A 24,006-nucleotide genomic window follows, 5' to 3' on the forward strand; every position below is an offset into this window, starting at 1 on the left:
CACTATAGACGGGTGAGGGGTGTTACAATGGCTCAAGTGCTAGTGGGAGATTGTTAGTAATATGTCCTAGAGCATATCATTTAGTATGTATCTGTTAGTAGTATGCCCTAGAGCATATCATTTATTCTGTATCTAGTATATATTTTATTAATAAAAGGCAATTTCACTTTTCAGTTTACATAATGTATTTATGTGTAATAGACTAGGTACATTGATATTTTGTTAGAAATTCTATTATTAAGTTGTTAAGAATATGAGTGACAGTATTTCTAGCACAAAGTATCATAAATTGGTTCACAATCGAGGATACTTTACACAGGACATGACTTATCTAGAAAGATTGTATTCATGTTTGTTCCCAATGTATTTATATGAGATATAAATAAGATGGAATGGTGAGTCTCATGCCATATAACAACACATGATAAGTAGGTCGAACCAGTGACATTTATGACAAGCACATGGAGTTTACTCTTGTCAATGTACTGTCATAAATCATATCAGTGCATATAATCTTTAGACCAGAGATAGCACAGTTATCTTGTATATAGGTGGTTTGAGCTTGATACTGCTTTCATACTTGTACTGTGTATGGGTATATGGGCATGTGTTGGCTCCTACTAGTTATATATGGAGGTAGATGTTGATCAAGATGAAATCTATTACCCTAAGTAAATAGGGATAAAATCCTATGTTCATTTAATTGTTCTTAATGTTTCAAGTTCCTGGCCAGGACAAATAGATTTAATCAGAAAAGAGTTTCTAATGAGAAAATCTTTTAATCAAGAACTAAAATTAAAAGAGAATGTAATATTCATACTAAATGGGGTTTGACATAAACCGTGACTCCAGTTCGAATTGGAATTTTGTAACAGAGAGATTCTAGTGCATAGTAACATATGATTATAGGTTCATTTAAGGTAAACCTTATTGCTAATTGGGTGGCTATGGCATGCTATGCTAGGTGTTAACCATAGTTTATGAGCTGCATAAAATGATTTAGAGAAATCATTTATGGTAAGAAAGAGCTCTAATGATATTAAGTGTTGATATCATATCTCATTGCCAATTAGTGATGAGCCTAGTAAGTGACACACATACATAAGTAATCACCCAATTAAATATGATTTAATTAATTAATTAAAGAGTTTAATTGATTAATTAAATAGGTTTAGTTTGCAATTAGATTGCAAAGTCTTTAGCATGGCTTGAAACAAAATCTAGGTTATTGGATGTATAGTATAAGTTAAATTTATATTTAAAGTGTTTAAATATGAATTTAATTATAAGAAATTAATTACTAGAGATTAATTAATTAATTTATATTTGATATAAATTAATTAGAAGAAGAGAAATAATTATTTTGGGTTGAGAACTCAAAATTAAGACACAAGGGTATTTTGGTCATTTCACTGGGTGACATGTGGCACTATGAGATGGTGACACATGGCACTACACATAAGCTTTCCATTTGTCTTTTAATCATGTAAGATGATTAAAGACAAGATTAAATCTAAGTTTGATACTTGGCACAATGTGATTGGATCAATTAAACTAAGAACCAATCAGAAGGTGACATGTGGCAAGGGTTTTAAGTGGTGACCTAGCTATATAAGGGAAAGGATGAAAAGAAAAAAAATACAAGCTATTGTTTATTTCTTTTGTGCTGCCACTCAAGGAGTCCTCTTCCTCTCTTCTTCTTCATCTCTCACCAATTCAAAGAGGATTGCCAACATTCTCTTGAATTAAAAAAACTAGAAATCGTTTCTAGTGTCCAGTATACATCTGTAATATCTCAAAAGGCAAAACCTAATTTTCTAATTAATTAGAAAGGCTTGAGAAGCTGTTCAAGGGGCTGCCATTGGTGATCTTGGTGTGAAAAGGCTAGAGGGACAACATCGTGTGTCCTAGGTGCATCGCAAAGGAGCCAAACACAACTGCAGTGCATCGAAAGGTTAGTGCACTTGTTCTTAATCTAATCTAGCGTTCTAATAAATTAATCTATTAATTATAAAATGTTAAATGGAAAATGTAGATCCAAAATATATTAAAAGATTTTTGATATGTTGTTTATCATTGAAATCAAATCGATAAAAATGAATCTTACATGATGCATGTGACCCAAGAAGAAAAATTTTTGAATTCAATGATCTAAACTTATGTTTTTCATGCTTCTGCTTCTTCAATTGGTATCAGAGCCACTATATTTTCCATTTAGATTATTGATTATATGATTTAATTATGTGATTTGATCATGAGATGGTTGATTCATCGCTGGTTGCAAAGCAAAGGTGGCGGCATGCTTGGTTGTGCCCATGGTGCGCATGGTTGTGGTACCACTATGGTGCGCAAGGTATGATGGATATTGAATGTGCAATTTTTGTATGATCTAAGGTCCATTTTATGTCTAATTAAATTGTTTAATTAGAATTATAATCACACAATTAAATTTGTTTGAGTGAGATTCAAATCTAAATTTTTAAAATTGTTTGAATGAGATTCAAATCTGAATTTTTAAATTTGGTTGAATGAGATTCAAATCTGAATTTTTAATTTTGGTTGAATGAGATTCAAATCTAAATTTTTATATTTGGTTGAATGTGATTCAAATCTGAATTTTTTAATTTGTTTGAATGTGATTCAAGTTTGAATTTTTAAATTTGTTTGAATTATATTCAAATCTGGTTTTTTAAGTTGAATATGAGATATTCAATTTAATTTAAGTATGTATGTTTTATGTAATCGTTAAATAGTGACATGCATGATGGATGATCATGGACAATAAAAGACCAATGTGATTGAATTTATTTCTTTTATGTTTCTTTGGGTTGTAAATTAATTAATTTATTTTAATTTATTTTGGGGAATGTATTATAAAGGTTGTAATATTTTTTGGGCTGTAATTTCATTTATTTGGTTCTTGTAAATTCGCCTTGCTATGTCAATGATTACTATGTAATTGGATTGTAAGAAGATCAAGGAGGTCAAAAGCATTGGTGGGACTAGTAGGAGGAATTCAAGATCAAGTGTTGATTATGTACTCCTTCAGCAATTCTTGTAATATGAATGAATGAAATGCACCTAGGAATGCCCTGATTCAATTCTTGGTGGCTTAGAATTGAATCCCTTAGAAAGTCCATGATCATACTTATTATCCATGAATGCATGAGATGTATAGGAATGTATGCAAGTATATAATATGTTCATGCTAATTGGATAATGTGCAAAGTGAGACCTTAATTGTAATTAGGACGATCACAAAATCTTCCAAATAAAAGATTAAGTTGGAAATGCTATAATTAAAGTAATTATAACATGGGCCTTCCATTGGGGCAATTATTTTAAGAAATTTTAAATAGTTGCACATGATGCAATTAATTTAAGAGATTTTCTTAAGAATAATTGTTAAGCATGAGATGTTGTAAGTATGTAAATGGTTTGGTAGCCAATAATGGATGTGCTTGAGGAAATTAAAATTATTTGCATGTTTACTGGCTCAATGAGATCAACTTAACTAATGCAAGATAAGTCAATAATAGATGTGCCTGAGATTTTGAGCATTGGGGGCTAGGTAAAGGATTGAATCTCACATGAGATGTGATGGGTAAGGAGTTGCTCACTTATAATTTATTGTAATTCCAATAATGGTTGTGCCTGAGGATGATCAATAGGATTATAAGAATTCAATCACCCACTAGAAATCCATCCAACTAGGATTTCCGTTTTCTACTTTGGAAGTGTTGGATTCGCTAAGTTAGTGAGAGGACCAATTTGATTAAAAGACCATAATCATTTTGGTTAAATACATGATACATTTACTAATTAATCTGGTTATTTTCTGTAGTTAATTTTCTAATAATAATGAGCATAGAACAACCACCACCATCCAATATCCTTGTAAGTATACTTGATCGCAATCGGTTGACAGGACCTAATCTATCTGATTGGCTAAGAAATTTGAAACTTGTCATGAACCTTGAACATATAGGATATGTTCTAGACTCACAGGTTCCTGGTCCCTTACCTCCAGAGGCAATTCAAGAGGAACATGAGACTTTGGACAAGTGGAAGGAGCATGACATGAGAGCCAAGTGTTACATGCTTGCTTCTATGAGTAATGAGTTACAGAAGTAGCATGAGAACATGCAGAGTGCGAGTGAGATCCTCCTTCAACCATAAGAGTTGTATGGTGAGCACAGTAGGAATGCTAGGTATGAGATATCTAGACAACTATTCCACATGAGGATGTCTGAGGGATAGAATGTTAGGGATCTTGTCCATAAGATGATTCGGCTGATTGTGTAGCTACAACATCTTGACTTTTACATGGATTTCCAACTGCAAACGGATTTGATCCTTCAGTCTCTTCCTGAGTCTTTTGGGAATTTTATGACAAATTTCCATATAACTAAGCAGGAATGCACCTTGGCTGGTTTACTTAACATGCTGGTTATTGCCCAAAAGAATATTCCAAGCAATAAAGAAAAAGAGGTAGCTTTGATTGCATCTTCTTCTGTTGGAAAGTCCAACAAGAATAAGGGCAATAAGAAAAAGAAACCTCAAATTCCTGGTCCTTCCAAGAAAATAGCTAAACAGAAAGGGAAGACTAAAGCTGATGGAGGCAAAGGAAAGTGTTTCCACCGCGATGGGATGGGCCTTTGGAAAAGGAATCGCAGTATAGCAATCTAAAAGAATGCAATGCCATGGCGAAAATAAACTCAAGTTAAAAATATATTTGGCACTTAAGGTTAGGTCATGTTGCAGAAGATAGGATTGCAAAACTAGAGAAAATGAGGATTTTATTTTCATTAGGTTTTGGACCTACTCTAACTTGTGAATTCTGCCTTCAAGGCAAAATGACTAGATTACCCTTTGTTGGATAAGGATTAAGAGCTAAAAATATTTTGGAGCTAATACATAGTGATGTATGTGGTCCATTTAAAAAAATGGCTAGAGGCAGTTTTCATTATTTTATTACCTTTGCTGATGATAAATCAAGGTTTGGGTATTTGTATTTGATGAAATACAAACATGAATCCCTTGTAAAGTTCAAAGAATTTAAATCTGAAGTAGAAAATCAAACAGGAAAGAGTATTAAAGCTCTTTGATCAGATCGTGGAGGTGAATACTTGAGTACTGAATTTGATGAATACTTGAGAGAGCACGACATTGTTTTCCAACTGACTCCTCTAGGAACATCGCAGCTGAATGATGTATCTGAAAGGAGAAATCATACCCTATTGGATATGGTATGTAGTATGATGAGCTATACTGATATGCCAATCTCCTTTTAAGGATTTACATTAGAATCAGCTTTGCATATTCTGAATAGGATTCCATCAAAATCATTATCTTCCACACCTTATGAGATATGGCATGGAAGAAAACCAAGTATTAAGCATGTTAAGATTTGGGGTTGTCCAGCTTATATAAGAAAAGCTGAATACTGATAAATTGGAAACCAAATTATAAAAGGGTTGATTTGTTGGATATCCAAAATATAGTTTTGGATATTATTTTTATTTGCCTACATCACAAAAGGTTGTGATAAGTAGAGATGCCACATTTCTTGAATAACAGTTTGTTCAAGAAGGAGGCAAAGGAAGGCAAATAGAGTTAAAATTAGAGAGTTTTGACCAACAAATAGATCAAATGGATACAGATCCATCTAATCAACCTACACCTATTGATGAAACATCTACAGTTGTTCCTCATAGATCAACCAGGGTATCTCACCCACCAGTGAGATATGGTTTCCTTCATGAAGAAGAACAAGAGTTGTCTACTCATGAAGAAGTAGATCATGGAAATGATCCATTTACCTATGAAGAAGCTATATCAGATATAGACTCTTCAAAATGGATTGGTGCTATAAAATCTGAGATTGATTCCATTTATAAGAATTAAGTTTGGGATCTTGTTGACCCACTAGAAGGTATTGTACCTATAGGAAACAAATAGGTTTTTAAGAAGAAAATTGGTTTTGATGGAAAGGTAGAGACCTATAAAGCAAGGCTAGTAGGGAAAGGGTTTTGCCAAAGGCAGGGAATCGACTATGAGGAGACTTTCTCGCCTGTTGCTATGCTTAAATCAATTAGGATTCTATTAGCAATAGCTGCATACTATGATTATGAGATTTGGCAGATGGATGTCAAAACAGCTTTTCTCAATGGATACATTGAAGAAAACATTTTCATGGAACAACCTAGGGGTTTTAAATCCTAAGATGGTTCCTAAGTGTGCAAGCTAAAGCGATCCATTTATGGGTTAAAACAAGCTTCGAGGAGTTGGAACATCCATTTTGATGAAGCCATTAAGTCATTTGGTTTTATCAAAAATGAGGATGAGCCATGTGTATATAAGAAAGGTCAGTGATAGTGCTATCACTTTCCTTGTCTTATATGTGGATAATATTTTGTTGATAGGTAATGACACAGATATGTTGAAAACTGTAAAGGTATGGTTGTCAAATACATTCTCCATGAAAGACTTAAGGGAGGCAACCTATATTCTTGGGATTCGCATCTATAGAGATAGAGCGAAAGGAATAATTAATTTATCCCAAAGCCTATACTTGGAAAAGGTGTTAAAGAGGTTTAACATGCTTGATTCCAAGAGAGGATTATTACCAGTGAGACATGGTATCCACCTTTCTAAAGAGATGTCTCCAAAGACACCTGAAGAAAGAGATAAAATGGCTAGGATTCCATATGCTTCGGCTATTGGAAGTTTGATGTATGTAATTTTGTGTACTAGGCCAGATATCGCATATGCTGTTAGTTTGACTACCAGTTTTCAATCCAATCTAGGATTGGAACACTGGATAGCTATCAATAACATCTTTGAGTACTTGAGAAGAACTAAGGATTTATTCTTGATTTATGAAGGTGTAGACTTGCAATTGGATGGTTATATTGATTCTGATTTCCAATTAGATATCAATAATAGAAAGTCAACCTCTGGGTTTGTGTTCATTTGTAATGGAAGTGCAGTCAGTTGGAAGAGTTCCGAACAGAGCACGATTGCTAATTCCACTACAGAGGCCGTGTATATTGCTACATCAGATGCTGCAAAAGAGGCTTTTTGGATATAACAAACCTCGGTCTCACCAGAAATCCAAACACATAGAAAGGCACTACCACATTATCAGAGAGATAGTTGGGCAAGGCGATGTAGCCTTTGTCAAAAGCACAGTTAGACTAACATCTAGAGAAGATGGGTCTAAGGTATTGTAATGAATGGCTCTAGTGCTAGTGGGAGATTGTTAGTAGTATGCCCTAGAGCATATCATTTAGTATGTATCTAGTACATATTTTATTAATAAAAGGCAATTTCACTTTTCCGTTTACATAATATATTTATGTGTGATAGAAAAGGTCCATTGATATTTTGTTAGAAATTCTATTCTTAAGTTGTTCAGAATATGAGTGACAGTATTTCTAGCATAAAGTATCATAAATTGGTTCACAATCGAGGATACTTTACACAGGACATGACTTATCTAGAAAGATTGTATTCATGTTTGTCCCAATGTATTTATATGAGATATACATAAGATGGAATGGTGAGTCTCATGCCATATAACAAACATGATAGGCACTTATACATGATAAGTAGGTCGAACCAGTGACATTTATGACAAGCACATGGAGTTTACTCTTGTCAATGTATTGTCATAAATCATATCAGTGCATATAATCTTTAGACCTGATATAGCACAGTTATCTTATATATAGGTGGTTTGAGTTTGATACTGCTTTCATATTTTATCTGTTACCCTAAGTAAATAGAGATTAAATCCTATGTTCATTTAATTGTTCTTGATGTTTCAAGTTCCTAGCCAGGATAGATAGATTTAATCAGAAAAGAGTTTCTGATGAGAAGATCTTTTAATCAAGAACTGGAATTAAAAGAGAATATAATATTCATAACAAATAGGGTTTGACATAAACCATGACTCCAGCTTGAATTGGGATTTTGTAATAGAGAGATTCTAGTGCATGGTAATATATGATTATAGGTTCATTTAAGGTAAACCTTATTACTAATTGGGTGGCTATGGCATGCTATGCTAGGTGTTAGCCATAGTCTACGAGCTGCATAAAATGATTTAGAGAAATCATTTATGGTAAGAAAGAGTTCTGATGATATGAAGAGTTGATATCATATCTCATTGCCAATTAGTGATGAGCCTAGTAAGTCACACACATACACAAGTAATCACCAAATTAAATATGATTTAATTAATTAATTAAAGAGTTTAATTGATTAATTAAATAGGTTTGGTTTGCAATTAGATTGCAAAGTTCCTAACATGGCTTGAAACCAAATCTAGGTTATTGGATGTATAGTATAAGTTAAATTTATATTTAAAGTATTTAAATATGAATTTAATTATGAGAAATTAATTAATAGAGATTAATTAATTAATTTATATTTGATATATATTGATTAGAAGAAGAAAAATAATTATTTTGGATTGAGAACTCAAAATTAAGACACAAGAGTATTTTGGTCATTTCACAGGGTGACATGTGGCACCATGAGATGATGACACATGGCACTACACATAAGCTTGCCATTTATCTTTTAATCATGTAAGATGATTAAAAACAAGATTAAATCTAAGTTTGACACTTGGCACATTGTGATTGGGTCAATTAAATTAAGAGCCAATCAGAAGGTGATATGTGGCAAGGGTTTTAAGTGGTGACCTAGCTATATAAGGGAAAGGATGAAAAGAAAAAAAATACAAGCTGCTATTTATTTCTTTTGTACCGCTACCCAAGGAGTTCTCTTCCTCTCTTCTTCTTCATCTCTCACCAATTTAAAGAGGATTGCCAACATTCTCTTGAATTAAAAATACTAAAAATCGTTTCTAGTGTCCAGTATACATCTGTAATATCTCAAAAGGCAAAACCTGATTTTCTAATTAATTAGAAAGGTTTGAGAAGTTGTTCAAGGGGCTGCCATTGGTGATCTTGGTGTGGACAAGCTAGAGGGACAACATTGGGTGTCCTAAGTGCATCCCAAAAGCACTAAACACAACTGCAGTGCATCAAAAGGTTAGTGCACTTGTTCTTGATTTAATCTAGAGTTCTAATGAATTAATCTGTTAATTCTAAAATCTTAAATGGCAAATGTAGATCCAAAATATATTAAAAGAGTTTTAATATGCTATTTATCATTGAAATCAAATAGATAAAAATGAATCTTGCATGATGCATGTGACCCTAGAAGAACAATTTTTGAATTCAATGATCTAAACTTATGTTTTTCATGCTTTTGCTTCTTCAGTATCTTGTACATATTTTATTAATAAAAGGCAATTTTACTTTTCCGTTTACATAATGTATTTATGTGTAATGGAAAAGGTCCATTGATATTTTGTTAGAAATTCTATTATTAAGTTATTAAGAATATGAGTTCCAGTATTTCTAGCACAAAGTATCATAAATTGGTTCACAATCGAGGATATTTCACAATAAGAATATGATTTATCTAGAAAGATTGTAATCATGTATATACACAGTTATCTTATATATAGGTGGTTTGAGTTTGATACTGCTTTCATACTTGTACTGTATATGGGTATATGGGCATGTGTTGGCTCCTACTAGTTATATATGGAGATAGGTGTTGATCAAGATGGAATCTGTTACCCTAAGTAAATAGGGATAAAGTCCTATATTCATTTAATTGTTCTTGATATTTCAAGTTCCTGGCCTGGACAGACAGATTTAGTTAGAAAAGAGTTTCTGATAAGAAAATCTAATTAATCAAGACCTAGAATTAAAAAAGAATATAATATTTATAGCAAATGGGGTTTGACATAAACCATGACTCCAGCTAGAATTGGGATTTTATAACAGAGAGATTCTTGTGCATGGTAACATATGATTAAAGGTTCATTTAAGGTATTCCTTGTTACTGATTGGGTGGCCATGGCACGCTATGCTAGGTGTCAACCATGGTCTATGAGATGCTTAAAATGATTTAGAGAAATCATTTATGGTAAGAAAGAGTTCTGATGATATTAAGAGTTAATATCATATCTCATTTGTTACAACTTACCCCTCTATAAGACATAACATGATCCCGTAGAATACCTAATGAACTACCGAACTTCACCTACCGATAACTCATTAAGTACTATACAAGGGATTTTAAAACAATTTTCTTACTTTTGATAAGTGGTGAGCATTTTCTAATAGGTATTAAAACATTTAATTAAAGTTGAAAACTAGTTAAAATTTTTGGTCCATTTTATTTTTTCGCAAATTTTATAAAAATTTCAACAGAGTGCCATCTGTATTTTGAGAAAACAGTTCTACAATTTCCTATAAAAAGCACTTCTAATAATTTATCTCAACAATTTCAACAACTCCACAATAATCCCAACCAATTTCTCAAGTTTCAAAATTCAACAATCATCATTTCTCAATTTCCAAAAATTTAGCAATCAACAAAATACTATCTATCAATTTTATTCAAATTAAAATAAAACATGTCCATTCATATTTCATTAAAGATAAAACAATTTATATACATCATACTAAAAATTTACATTAGGAAAATTCAAACTAAAATTTATTACAAACTTTGTACAAGTTGCTCAAGACCAATTTTACATGTCCACACATTTACGTGCATTACATACATCAAAATAAATATTTATAGTCAGGGTATAAATTATACCTGATAACTTCAAAGCAGGTAGCTCCTCTGTCCTCAGCAGCTCACTTTGCTGCTCTTCTAGTCTCTATATCTGCGACAGCAATAACAACCATCGCTAAGTACTAGGACTCAGTGGTGCACAACATACTAAAATAATCTTTATGCAGAGTTTAAATCACTACAAGAATTATAGTTTTTAACGACCAATTATCAACGAGAGAATTAAAATTTCCTCGTTAATGATATATAAATAACGACTAATAATATAATTGATCGTAATTATATAAAATTTTAACCACTGTTATAAAATACTCTAGTTAAAGAATAAAATATTGGTCGTTATATCCAAAATTTTAAATGAATTATTTTTAAGTCTTTCACGAGGACAAAAGGTCCTTGTAAATGAATCAACTTCTTTTTTTAGATTTTATTTTTCCCTCCAGCTGATATTATTAATTCCTATTTCTAAGAGGTTTCTAACTCCTAAAGCCCTAAATTGTGTTTCTAAACGTAACTGCCACCATCCCTCTTATTACGTTTTCTTTCTTCAACTTCCAATACAAATGCAATCAAATCGATCGGAAATACCATCCCTCTTTTACGTTGCTGCACTACTTGCAACGATACCATTTGTGCTGCTTCTTGTGTGGTTGAAATCCTAGGTGAGGTGGGCATTGCCATTGATTTTGAGGTGGGTATTACTAGTAATATGAGTAATAAAAGTGGTTATAGGATTTGTTCTTGTGTTTGATGGTAACAATATTGAATTTGGTATTGTGGGTATTGGAGGGCTTGCACTTGTTCTTACAAAATTGGATTAAGGTGTTGCTATTCAGATTTTGGAAGAGAGGAAGTCCATTGATTTTTGCAAATACCCCTTGTTTATTCCTACTGATCTTGATTTGGAAGCCTACATTGCTCATAGGGTTTATTAATTTGGAATTCTCTCCTGAATCAGCAATCTTACAAGTAAGTTTTTCTTATCAATCAGGTGGTGTCATTATATTTGATTAGGAGCTATTTGCCTTTAGGTCTCTATGTGTTTGATAAATTGCTAGAATGAAATTTTATGGAGGGTTAATAATATGAAAGAATAGCTAAAAGCAAATAGAGTAGAAATTTATTAAAATTTTATTTTAGAACAATATCTGCTTAAATTCTGCTGCAAATCCTATACTAATTACATTGAAATTCTGGTTCAAATTTTGCTACAAATTAATATGTAATTCCTGCTCCAATTTTCTTTGCAAATTCTACAAGAATTCTGCTTAAATTACTGCGATTCTACACAAATTCTACTACTTATTTTATTGCAAAATTTGCAGCAATTCTGCAGTAATTCTTACTTATTTTGATGTATTTTCTGTTCAAATTTTGCAGCAATTTCTGCACAAATTCTACTACTTATTTTACTGCAAAATTTGTAACAATTCTGCAGTAATTCTTACTTATTCTGATGTAATTTCTGCTTAAATTCTGCAGCAATTTCTGCACAAATTCTACTAATTTCTGCTCAAATTCTACAGCAATTTCTGCACAAATTCTACTACTTATTTTACTGCAAAATTTGCAGCAATTCTGCAGTAATTCTTACTTATTCTGATGTAATTTCTGCTCAATTTCTGCACAAATTCTACTAATTTCTACTCAAATTCTGCAGCAATTTCTGCACAAATTCTACTACTTATTTTACTGCAAAATTTGCAGCAATTCTGCAGTAATTCTTACTTATCTGATGTAATTTCTGCTCAAATTCTACTGCAATTTCTACACTAATTTCATTGCAATTCCTGCTCAAATTCTGCTACAAATTAACATGTAATTCCTTCTCAAATTCTATGGCAATTTTGCACAAAATTCTGCAACATATATTTATTGCAAAATATGTAGCAATTCTGCAACATTTCTTATATTTGATTGTGCTAGCAATTCTGCAGCATTTCTTATATTTGATTGTGCTATAAATTCCTGCTCAAATTGTGCTATAAATTCCACAGCTATTCCTGCTCAAATTCTGCTGCAGTTTTGCACAAATTCTGCTGCTTATTTTATAGCAAAATCTGCAGCAATTCTTGCTATTCTAATAGCAAAATCTGCAGCAATTCTTGCTCATTCTAATGCAATTTCTACTCAAATTCTACCGCAATTCTTGCACTAATTTCATTGCAATTCCTGCAGTAATTTTGCTATAAATTAATATGTAATTCTTGCTCAAATTATGCTATAAATTTCGCAACAATTCCTGCTCAAGCTATTTAATTCCTGCTCAAATTGTGCTATAAATTCCACAGCTATTCCTGCTCAAATTCTGCTGCAGTTTTGCACAAATTCTGCTGCTTATTTTGTAGCAAAATCTGCAGCAATTCTTGCTCATTCTAATGCAATTTCTGCTCAAATTCTACCGCAATTCTTGCACTAATTTCATTGCAATTCCTGCAGTAATTTTGCTATAAATTAATATGTAATTCTTGCTCAAATTCTGCTATAAATTTCGTAGCAATTCCTGCTCAAGCTCTGCTATAATTCTGAACAAATTCTGCTGCATATTTAATTGCAAATCTGCAGTAATTTTGCAGCCAGTCATGGAGATAGCATCCTCCCTCAGTAATCTGCATATTTAATTGCAAATCACTGTGATAGTTTCACAAATGTTATTTTGCTTGGCTAGAAATAGCATCCTCCCTCATGTTCTCTAAGATGTTTGAGTCCAATAAATCAAGTGCATTCTCTTTGCTTGTCATTTTGCTGCAAACCCAGTACACTATGTCCTTGTTCTCTCCAAATTCTGGTTCTACTAGCCTTTTTCCTGTGACCAACTCCATTAGGACTACTCCAAAACTGTACACATCACTCTTCTCATTTAGCTTGCATGTGTACGCATATTCTGCATTCCATAGTGCAGAAAACAGTCAAAATATGCAGCAAGTTTCCAAAAATTATCTATAGGAAAACATGATAATTTTGATTATGTACAGTAAATTACACCAATTTGGACTGCAGAATGTGACTAGCTAGGCAAGCATTACCGAACAAGCCTATAAGTTTGAAAACTCAACCATATTAGAATTAATTTTAATATTATGAGATATTAAATTTAAATTTAATAAAGTTTAATGCTAATAATTTAAAATAAAAAAGGGTAATGTTAATTAACAAAAATGAAGAGAAGAAGAAACAAAAAATAGAGGATGAAGGAAAATTAAAAATTGAGGGAGATTGAGAGTACAGCTGATTGATTTAGGAACAAAAAGGAGTGGCTTTTATTTTACCAAGTGTCTCCCTTTCATTGATCAATGCACAATTATTCCATAAGTTCTTTTGTATTTAGAAAATTCACTTTTATAGTTCTTTGTCTTTCAAATTCCTCCATTCTGACCCTACTTTTAAATTTCCACTTCATATAATATTTTGGCACCATCCTTTTTGTGATCAATGTTATTTAATTTTTTTTAATATTTATTTATTTAATAATGTAACCTAAATTTTAAACTAAATTTTTTTCTTGTCAAATACGTTTGCTTATTTTTATAAGTTATATTTCTAACTATCAATTTATTAGATAATGGCTCCTAGTAAAGGATGGATGGATCTTGTTGGTGATCATCTTAATGATGTATATTTACATGGGGTTGAGGAATTTTTAGACTATGCTTTTAAGAAGACTGGGAGGCGTGGGGAAATACGTTGTCCATGTGTCAAGTGTAGTAACACGTATTCTGCCACACGAGAAGTGGTAGGGACACATCTCAAGGTGTATGGAATAATACGTAATTATACATTTTGGTATCACCATGGAGAAAGGGTAGGTGAATCTGAATCTAATTTAGAAAGTGTTGAACAAAGTGAAGATGAGCCTAGCAATGAGATGCATGACATTTTAAGGGATTTATATCCAGAGTTTTGTGGTCAAGATACAAATGATATGGATACGGATATCTTCGCTTGTGATATTCATAAAGAGGAACCGAATGAGGAAGCGAATAAATTCTATAGGTTACTAAGAGATTTTGAGCAACCATTATACCAAGGTTCTAAGAGCTCAAAGTTATCTTGCTTAGTCAAATTGCTCCATATCAAGAGCCTTGGTCGATGGAGTAATGAGTCATTTACTATGTTGTTGCAATTATTGAAAGATGAATTATTACCTCAAGGATCTAATTTGCCACAATCATATTATGATGCAAAGAAAGTAATTCAAGATCTTGGTCTCTCATACAAAAAAATTGATGCATGTGTAAATAATTGCATGTTATATTGGAAAGAGGATGAGAGGCTAGATTTTTGTAAGATTTGCGGCTATTCTAGATGGAAGACTGATAAATATAATGGGGAAGACAAGGTTAAAACCAATGGGAAGAGAATACCAAAAAAAATTCTGCGTTACTTTCCACTAAAGCCAAGACTTCAAAGATTGTTTATGTCCACAAAGACAGCGTCTTTGATGAGATGGCATAAAGATAAGAGGGTAGATGATGGAGTGATGAGACACCCTGCTGATTCAATGGCATGGATTTCCTTTGACAAACTACATCCAAATTTTGCCTCAGACTCTCGCAATGTGAGACTAGGCCTTGCTAGTGATGGATTTCAACCTTTTGCCAATTCAAAAATGCCATATAGTGTTTGGCCAGTTTTACTCATTCCATACAATTTGCCACCTTGGATGTGCATGAAACAATCAAATTTTATTTTATCAATGCTTATTCCAGGTCCTGAGGGTCCCGGAGATGCAATTGATATCTATCTTCAACCTTTAGTAGAAGAACTAAGAGAGTTATGGGAAACTGGCATTGATACATTTGATGCATATGCACAACAGAATTTCAAGTTACATGCAGTTTTACTATGGACTATCAATGATTTCCCTGCATATGCGAACTTATCAGGTTGGAGTACTAAGGGAAAGTTGGCTTGTCCTTGTTGTAATAAGGACACCTGTTGGATGAGGTTGGCTAATGGAGGCAAGCAATGTTATATGGGTCATCGACGATATCTTCCTCTTAATCACAAATGGAGAAATGATAATGAATCTTTTGATGGCACAAGGGAGCGAGGGTTACCACCCAAGCCACTTTCAGGAGATGATATACTTGATCAAGTGAAAAATCTTGAAGGGGTCATATTAACTAAGGCTCCTCATATGAAGAAAGCAATCTCACATGATGGTAGGGGGGACAATTGGAATAAAAAGAGTATATTCTTTGACCTTCCATATTGGAGGACCTTATTGCTACGTCACAACTTAGATGTCATGCACATTGAAAAGAATATATGCGATAATATACTAGGGACAATCATGAACATAAAGGGAAAAACTAAAGATGGCATCAAAACTCGCCTTGACTTGCAAGCATTAAATATAAGGCCAGAGTTACACCCAGTACAACAGGGGAATAAAGTTGTGATACCTCCAGCATTGTACAGTTTATCTACTTCTGAAAAATACAGGCTTTGCCAATTCTTGAAGCAGTTAAAAGTTCCAGATGGATTTTCATCCAATATTTCTCTTTGTGTAAACATGAAAGAGAGTAAAATCTCAGGATTAAAGAGTCATGATTGTCACGTTCTTCTATTACATATACTTCCTCTTGCAATACGTGGTTTACTTCCTAAAGTAGTATATGAACCACTTGTTGAGCTGTCATTGTTCTTCACTCATTTAGGAGCAAAGTCATTAAAGGTAGATGTATTGGAGCAATTAGAAAAGCAAATTCCTATAACTCTTTGCAAGCTAGAAAGGATCTTTCCACCTTTATTCTTTGACATTATGGTGCATTTGCCTATGCATTTGGCTAATGAAGCTAAAATTGGTGGACCAGTACAATATCGTTGGATGTACCCAATAGAACGAGCATTATATTCATTTAAGTCATGTATTCGTAATAGAGCTTGTGTAGAGGGTTCAATTGCAGAGGCATACATTGCAAATGAGTGCATGACTCTTTGCTCAAGGTACTTGCATGGCATTGAGACAAAGTTCAATCGAATGGAGCGCAACTATGATGGTGGCAGTAATAAAAATAAAGGAGGCTTATCAATTTTCTCCAAAGTAGGACGAGGATTAGGTGCTAGTAAAACTCGTGATCTTGATACACAGGAGTGGGAGCAAGCTCATATTTATGTATTAAAGAATTGTGATGAAGTCCAGCCATACATCGAGTATGATATTTTTTTTTGCTTATTCATATTGTATTTACTCTTTTTTTTTTAATTTATAACAATCACCTATAATCCTTTTTTTTTTTTTTGCCCCTTAGAGAGTATTCACAATTGCCAACAACCAATTTAGTAGGTATGTCAGAAGGTCAATGGAATAAAAATTTTGTTAGATGGTTTAAGACGAAAGTAAGTACACTTTAAGTTTTGTATGTATTTTGAGTAATTAATTATTTCAATTGTTTGTAACCATTAGGAATTGATTTTTCACTTTTTCAAACAAATTTTTTTTATAGGTTGCGTGGTTGCATAAAAATGACTCAAGTCCAATGATGGGAGCCCTACTCTCATTATCACGCGGTCCTGCTCGATATGTGACATCTTTTTATGGTTACATTGTCAATGGGTATAGGTTTCATACTAAATATCATGACCAAGGTTTAAGGACACAAAATAGTGGAGTTGTTGTAATTGGAGATATTGGTGATGAAGTTAACAACATAGATTACTACGATGTCTTAACTGAGATTATTCAATTGCAATATCTTGGAGGAAGACGTGTGGTGTTATTTCGTTGTAATTGGTGGGATGTTTATGATCGAGTGAGGGGGGTTAAGATTGATGAATATGGGGGGGTTAGTGTTAATTGTAAACGAACTTTGAAAACAAATGAACCTTTCATTTTAGCTAACCAAGCATCACAAGTCTTTTATGTTCCAGACAATATTCACAAAGGCTGGCATTGTGTGATAAAGGCACATCCTCGAGATTCTTATGACATCCCATTAGAAGAAGACATTGACCCCGTTGACTTGAATCAATTAGGTGAAGCATATCAAGCTGATGAATCTGTCAATCTTGAATCTGGAGAAACAACTACAGCTGATGCAAATGACCAAATTAGTTGGAAGAGGATGGATATAGAGCCACAAATAATTGATATATCTTCAACACAGAAGAAAAGAAAACATGGATCATGAAGTTTATTTAATTATTATTGTTTGAATGCTAGTGTATAATATTTCTTTTCAAAATAAACTCTATAATATATACATAATTTATTTTGGATGTTTATGTGTAATTAAGTTATTCAATGTAGTTTACATTTCATTTTGTCTTTTTCCCATATTTTATTTATGTTGTTTCCCATATTTATTTATGTCATAATATATTTTGTTGGTTTGAAAAAAAATTCACATATATTTGATGTGCTAATATTCCAGGTAAATGACGCTAGAAATGGGGTCACAAAAAAAGAAAGGACCTAGGACAAATATAGTGAAGAGTTCATTTATACCACCGGGCGCATTAAGAAGGGCAAGGGGACATGGACATCAATCAAGATCATTTTTACCTATGACATCCACACAAAGTCAAACTGCATCAATTGCACGTTGTTCGTTAGAGCCACATAATGACAACTCTCTTTTTCAAGATGTTGATCATAGGGAAGAAGATGGTGGAGTACAGGAACAAATACTTGAACAAGTGCATGAAGGTTCAACTCCTATTTTTCTATTTCATTCAGGGTTATGAATTTAGTTTACATTAATAATTTACTTTTTATTTTTAATATTGATAGATTTTGATACTGCAGAATGTAATACAACAAGGCAACATCAAAGTAATAATAATCCAGCTCAGGAAGAAACACAAGAAGGTTCAAATAATTATTGTCATATGTATTATTAATAATTTATATTTATTATTGATGCATTATTTCTATATCATTAATGAAGTTCTAAGGACTTTTTTTATTTAGGTATTTCCACTATACAAAAGAAGAGAAAAACAAGAGGAATGAACAAGGGTAAAAAGATTACAGCACTTAAGGATGGAGAGAAACTGGATGTGGTTTTTTATAATAATCGAGTTGTTAGAGAAAATCATGCAGAATGGTCAAGACATTTGGGCAAAATAGTGCGTGACCCAAACATTTATCCAATAAGAGTGCACTCATGGAAGCAAATTGGAGAAGATGCAAAAGATCATATGTGGGATTCAGTCAAGGTACCTTTATTTTTAATAAAACATTGGATTAATTTAATTTACATCTATTCATTCATTCTTTTTTTTTTTAGGAGAAATTTAAAAATGTTGACATTGAGCTATATCGAGAAAAGACTTTAGAGCATATGAATCATTTGTGGAATAATTGGAGAGGGGATTTGAAATGCCACAATATAAAGCCTTGTGGTTCTTTTCCAGAGATGTTGAAAAATGTTCCTCAAGGGATGCATCAAGAAGATTGGGAGTGGTTAGTTAAGAACCATTTTTGCACCAAAAAATTTAAGGTATGACATTTTATTTTACCAATATTAGAAATTACGTAAATTAAATATAAGTATTTTTATCTTTAGTTTTATTATTTTTTATAAGGGTTAACATAATGTTTTTAAAAACTTTTTTTAATGTAGGAAACAAGTGTTCGAAACTCTGAAAATAGGAAAAATTTAACTATGCTTCATCGTACTGGTAGCAAACCTTACAGACAAATTATCTATGATTTGGTGATGTTAGTGAAATTTTTTCATGCTTTTGCATTTTAGAGATTAAATATATTATGCTATTGTGTAACAATATCGTATTTTGTAAAGGGAGGCAAGGATGGCAATCCACCAGACATTGGAACTATATTCTTTGAAACTCATAAGAAGGGTGCAAATTTGGTTGACTCTAATGTTCAAGAGAAATATGTATGTTATATTACTTTTATTGCAAATCTTTGTCTTTTCATAAATTGTTTTATTTGTGTCATTGATTAATCATAATTATTATAGGATCAGATACGTGATGTCATCCAATCCAACCCTTCTTTGTCTCATATGGAGGTTGTAGAACAATGTTTTGAAACACGACATCGTGATCAAATTATTGGTTATGGGGGTGGAATAAAGGCAAAAGAAGTTAAGAAATCTCATTCCAACGTTGGCCTTCAAGAGGAGAATCGATTGCTTAAGGATCGTTTGTCTGAAGTAGAAACTAGGATGAAATACCTGGAGGACTTATTATTGAGCCAATACTCTAATGCTCCATCTAGAACTTCTCTATCTACAGATCAATCTACTTGATTGTGATAAGGTAAATTATCTTCTTTTTCATCTACTATATTCTTTATATTGTTTTTAATATAGGTCATATTTTAAGTTGTACATTTACAAATAGAAATAAATATTCACTATTATATATTTATTGAAGATAAATGTATATAATTTAATTAAAGAGCACAGAAATCGGATTGGAAGTTGATGAATATTTTTGAATTTATGTTTTATGCAAGTTATGAATTTGAATTATTTGTTTGAAATTTTGAAAATATTCAAAATACAAATGGAATTTTGCCGAATTTTTTATTTGATATATTATACTTAAACTGTTTAGAAATAAAATATTAACAAATTTTAAGTTAAATGTGAAACTCATTTCAAGCTATTAGTGGATTTCATAGTTGTTGCAATCTAATTATATTTTTATATTTTGGTGCAGATGTGATTATGCAAATAGTGAAAGCATTGAAGTAATTTTTTTGGGTGAAGGTGTTCAAAAGTAACTTAGAAGATATTGTTGAATTTTATTTCAGCCTTCACGTATTTATAGTTTTCTTATTGACATAAACAAATTAAGTGTAAATAATTAATATTAAACCGACATTTGAGACGGTTGTTATGACATTTTTCATATTGATGTATGAATGTTATTTTATTTATGAAGCATATTATTTATTATTATTAATTGCTTATTAAATTTTTTAGTGTTTTAAAAGTTAACACAATTAAATCATCATTATTAATGATGATTTTTGCATTCATATTGATTGTTAATCACCTCTTTTTGTTATTGTTAATATGTTTTCACAACTATTTTTATGATTGTTAATCATTTTTAACGACCATTTTGCATCGTTGTTATCAATTTTTAATGTTCATCCTCAATTATTTTCAACGACTACTTTTTACTATCGTTAGTAATTTTTAACGATCATCATTTGCTCTCGTTAATACTTTTTAACGAGATTTTTTTTAATTGTTAATAACCATTAACGAGCATTATTTGCTGTTGTTAATATTTTTTAACGACCAATTTTTTCATTGTTAATAGTTTTTAGAGGCCGTTACATTGTAAAATAACGATCTTTTAATTTAAATTTGATGACCATTTTCTCCGTTGTTAATAACATTAACGACGGCTAAAATAGTCGTTAATACTATAATTTTAACAATCGCTTATTGTGTCCTCGTTATTAGTATCAACGACGAGTTATATAAATTCCTCGTTAAACTTTTTAACGACGGAGCCTATAACGACGACTTAACGACCAACTTTTGTGGTTGTTAATTATTATTAACGACCACTTTTTAACTTTTAACGATGATTTTTCCTCTCGTTAAATATTAATTTTCTTGTAGTGAATCATGTTTATTCAAAAATTGGACTAAACATGAGAATTAATTACAAAACATGAATTATGAGATTTTAATCCAAATAATTTCATTTCGAAGTATCAAAACACATTTCATAAGACCCACAGTTATATCATGCCGTTCGAAACAAATATAATCTCAATAGCCAGAGGCTAAGGAGAAGTCACATCACAAGGCTAGCTAGCTCAAATATATGGATACCCATTCAATTTCTTCTTCTACTGGCACACACCTCAACACTTCAGCCAGAGAAGGAATCAAAATTTGAAACTGATTACCCCCACTAGTCATGCTAGTAAGGTGTTCAAATATATGGTCATGGCACTGTGGTTTCAAAACTTATCTTAACAATTTAGTAAACATTGCCATTTCAAATATATACAAATAACTTTCAACAATTTAAATCAAAAACATCATAAATACTTCATCATAGTAATGTCACAATTCAATATTTCAAATTATTCAAAACAATATGCAGAAGATAATTTACAAAAATTATACGTTGTGCACAAACCTTAAGCGAGTCACCTCTTGGCCTTAACTATATTACTCGGGTTCTTTTCCGGTGTTCCTTTCCACTGAAACATACAGTTTCACAGTGTTTTAGTACCATAACTTAGCATAAATCCAAAAATAAATTTTAATTCACTTTTACCTAGCTCTAATGAACTAAACTTGACGTTCTTTGAAATTTGTGCTTTGGTGTTACTATTCACGATACTATTTAAGTCAATTTGTTGACTTTCTAAGGCTTAATAGGTATGGAAATTCCAACTTCACCCACATACCACATTTTGGTTACTAAATTTGTTGGTTTTGGTTGTTTACTCAAATTCTAAGTCTTTTAGGCAAATTTGTAAATTTTCAGTTTTGGTGTTTTAAGTTGCACTGTTCCATTGGTCATTTTTCTGTTAGAATTTGGAAAAACTTCCTTCATAGAAAATGTTCCCTATTGTCTTAACTTTATTCTACTTTTTAGATCACTCCAATTGGAGTTTTGTAGCTCAAGTTATAGCCATTTGAATCATGGCTGCCGAATTGGACTTAACCCAGATTTCTGGGCAAATTCTGGTTCTGGCAGTTTTAGGTTACCAACTTTGGGTGGCCAAATGACTTGGTTAATGGCATAATTTGGGCTTGTGTTCCGCATGAAAGTTTTAGGTCTATATCTCAACTATCCACGTGTAAAATTTCAGGTCATTTAGACCTGCCTAGCTCAAGTTATGGCCAAATGAATAGACACTGTTCATTTGGTAATTTTTGTACAGGTCAAACTGAGAAAATCCGGATTTGGTCAATTTGTTCACTAGGTTTTGGTCACTTTTTGGGCATGATTCCTAAATGAAAATTGTGTCATTTTGTGTCTATTTTCATTCCCAATTGGTCTCATACCAATTGGACTTGTAAATTTTCAATTTTGATCCCTTAAAGGGACCTTGGTCCTGCTGCCTGCAGCATGATCACATTCAATCTGAATTTGAACTCAATTCCAACACTTCCAACACACTTCATTTGGTCACTAATGACTATTTCTCACCTCAAACTAGGTCAAACACATCATTTCACTGTTTTTCCAAATTTTTTCTCCCAAACCCTAGGTCCAAAACCCTAACTTCCATGTTTAGTTCATTTGTTGAATTATAAATGCATATTTAGTTCTCATTCACTTATTCTTACTTAACTACTTTCTAATTTGCATCAAATCACCCATTTCAAACATAAACCCTAGCTGGTTGAATTCATATATAGTCCCTCAATAATTGTTTTCTTTTCATTTAAAGTTAATTTCTAACTTACATCAATTACTTAAACAAGAATTCAATAGATAATTTGAAGAATTTGTCACTAACCTCTTGGGAAGTTTCCCAAAGCTTCAATTTCCCTTTATTTTCCTTCACATTTCCTCTTATTAGGCTTGCCAAGATCCAAGAACAAGTTTTATTTAGGAAAATTGTGGGATTTATGGGGTTGATTCAAGCTTTAAAAGCTTGAAATTAAGTAGCTATGGAGGATTTAGTGAGAAAAGGGAGAGAGATGAGAAGCTACAGAAAAAAAGAAGAAGAAGATAAAAATTTGGCTTTTTAATTTTGTTTTTATTCTTTACTTTGACTTAGTCAATTAGTTAATTTAATTAAAATTAATTATGAAGTCATAGTTGCATCATCATGATGCTGTCATCAATTGCTTTAACTTTCTTTTTTCATTTTTTTTCTTTAGTTCTTTTAATTTAATTCTCGATTACGAAATTCTCTTTTCTCCGATTTTATTTGACAGTCACGTCAGGAGTCAGCTCTAGGGGTCAATTGACCAAATTACCCATCGCCAGTTCGACCCGGTTGGCAATTAATTCAATATTTCTTCCGGAGCCCTGACCTAATTATTTGACCTACTTAACAATTCTTTTTCATGATTTTCTCTTTTCCATTATGTTCGAAATGGTCCTAAGGACCGCGGCGTCAGATTTTACAATTCGAAATTCGAGTTTAAATTGACTTCGTAATCCTTCCCAAGAAGGTCACCCATCGTTGTGACTCTTGGCTCATTTAACTTCTTATGTTTTGTTTTTCTTATTATACTTAACTAATTGATAATTACTAATTATTTGTGTTTATGGCTTATCTAGTTGTCTTAAGTGTGGTTCTAATCCCCTTAATTGTCCGGACCGACTCCGGTCACCGGAACAGTGAAATATACCAGGCTATACAAATAGGGGTGTTACAATTCTCTCCCCCTTAAATAAATTTCATCTCAA

General features: G+C 32.2%; 2 protein-coding genes across 2 annotated transcripts; both read left to right on the plus strand.

Annotated features, from left to right (window-relative positions):
* Nucleotides 1-14,239: 14,239 nt before the first annotated feature.
* Nucleotides 14,240-17,813, plus strand: LOC110639214 (uncharacterized). Its single transcript, XM_058128590.1, has 3 exons — nucleotides 14,240-16,836; nucleotides 16,935-17,022; nucleotides 17,130-17,813. Exons 1-3 carry the CDS (start codon nucleotides 14,240-14,242, stop codon nucleotides 17,811-17,813), a joined length of 3,369 nt encoding a protein of 1,122 aa, XP_057984573.1.
* Nucleotides 17,814-18,060: 247 nt separating this feature from the next.
* LOC131169371 (uncharacterized) lies at nucleotides 18,061-19,728 on the plus strand. The gene is made up of 7 exons (XM_058128591.1): nucleotides 18,061-18,331; nucleotides 18,416-18,493; nucleotides 18,596-18,843; nucleotides 18,915-19,127; nucleotides 19,251-19,343; nucleotides 19,431-19,529; nucleotides 19,672-19,728. Exons 1-7 carry the CDS (start codon nucleotides 18,061-18,063, stop codon nucleotides 19,726-19,728), a joined length of 1,059 nt encoding a protein of 352 aa, XP_057984574.1.
* Nucleotides 19,729-24,006: the final 4,278 nt, after the last annotated feature.

This window comes from Hevea brasiliensis, chromosome 10, assembly GCF_030052815.1.
Source record: "Hevea brasiliensis isolate MT/VB/25A 57/8 chromosome 10, ASM3005281v1, whole genome shotgun sequence".
NCBI classification, from domain to species: Eukaryota; Viridiplantae; Streptophyta; class Magnoliopsida; order Malpighiales; family Euphorbiaceae; genus Hevea; species Hevea brasiliensis.

Excerpts from the sequence above, each read along its gene's own strand:
- LOC110639214 (XM_058128590.1), top strand. The coding sequence starts at position 14,240 with ATGGCTCCTAGTAAAGGATGGATGGATCTTGTTGGTGATCATCTTAAT. Across the intron at positions 16,837-16,934 it reads GAAGTCCAGCCATACATCGA|AGAGTATTCACAATTGCCAA; the intron begins GTATGATATTTT and ends TTTGCCCCTTAG. Across the intron at positions 17,023-17,129 it reads TTAGATGGTTTAAGACGAAA|GTTGCGTGGTTGCATAAAAA; the intron begins GTAAGTACACTT and ends TTTTTTTTATAG.
- LOC131169371 (XM_058128591.1), top strand. The coding sequence starts at position 18,061 with ATGACGCTAGAAATGGGGTCACAAAAAAAGAAAGGACCTAGGACAAAT. Across the intron at positions 19,344-19,430 it reads GACAAATTATCTATGATTTG|GGAGGCAAGGATGGCAATCC; the intron begins GTGATGTTAGTG and ends TATTTTGTAAAG. Across the intron at positions 19,530-19,671 it reads CTAATGTTCAAGAGAAATAT|AACAATGTTTTGAAACACGA; the intron begins GTATGTTATATT and ends TGGAGGTTGTAG.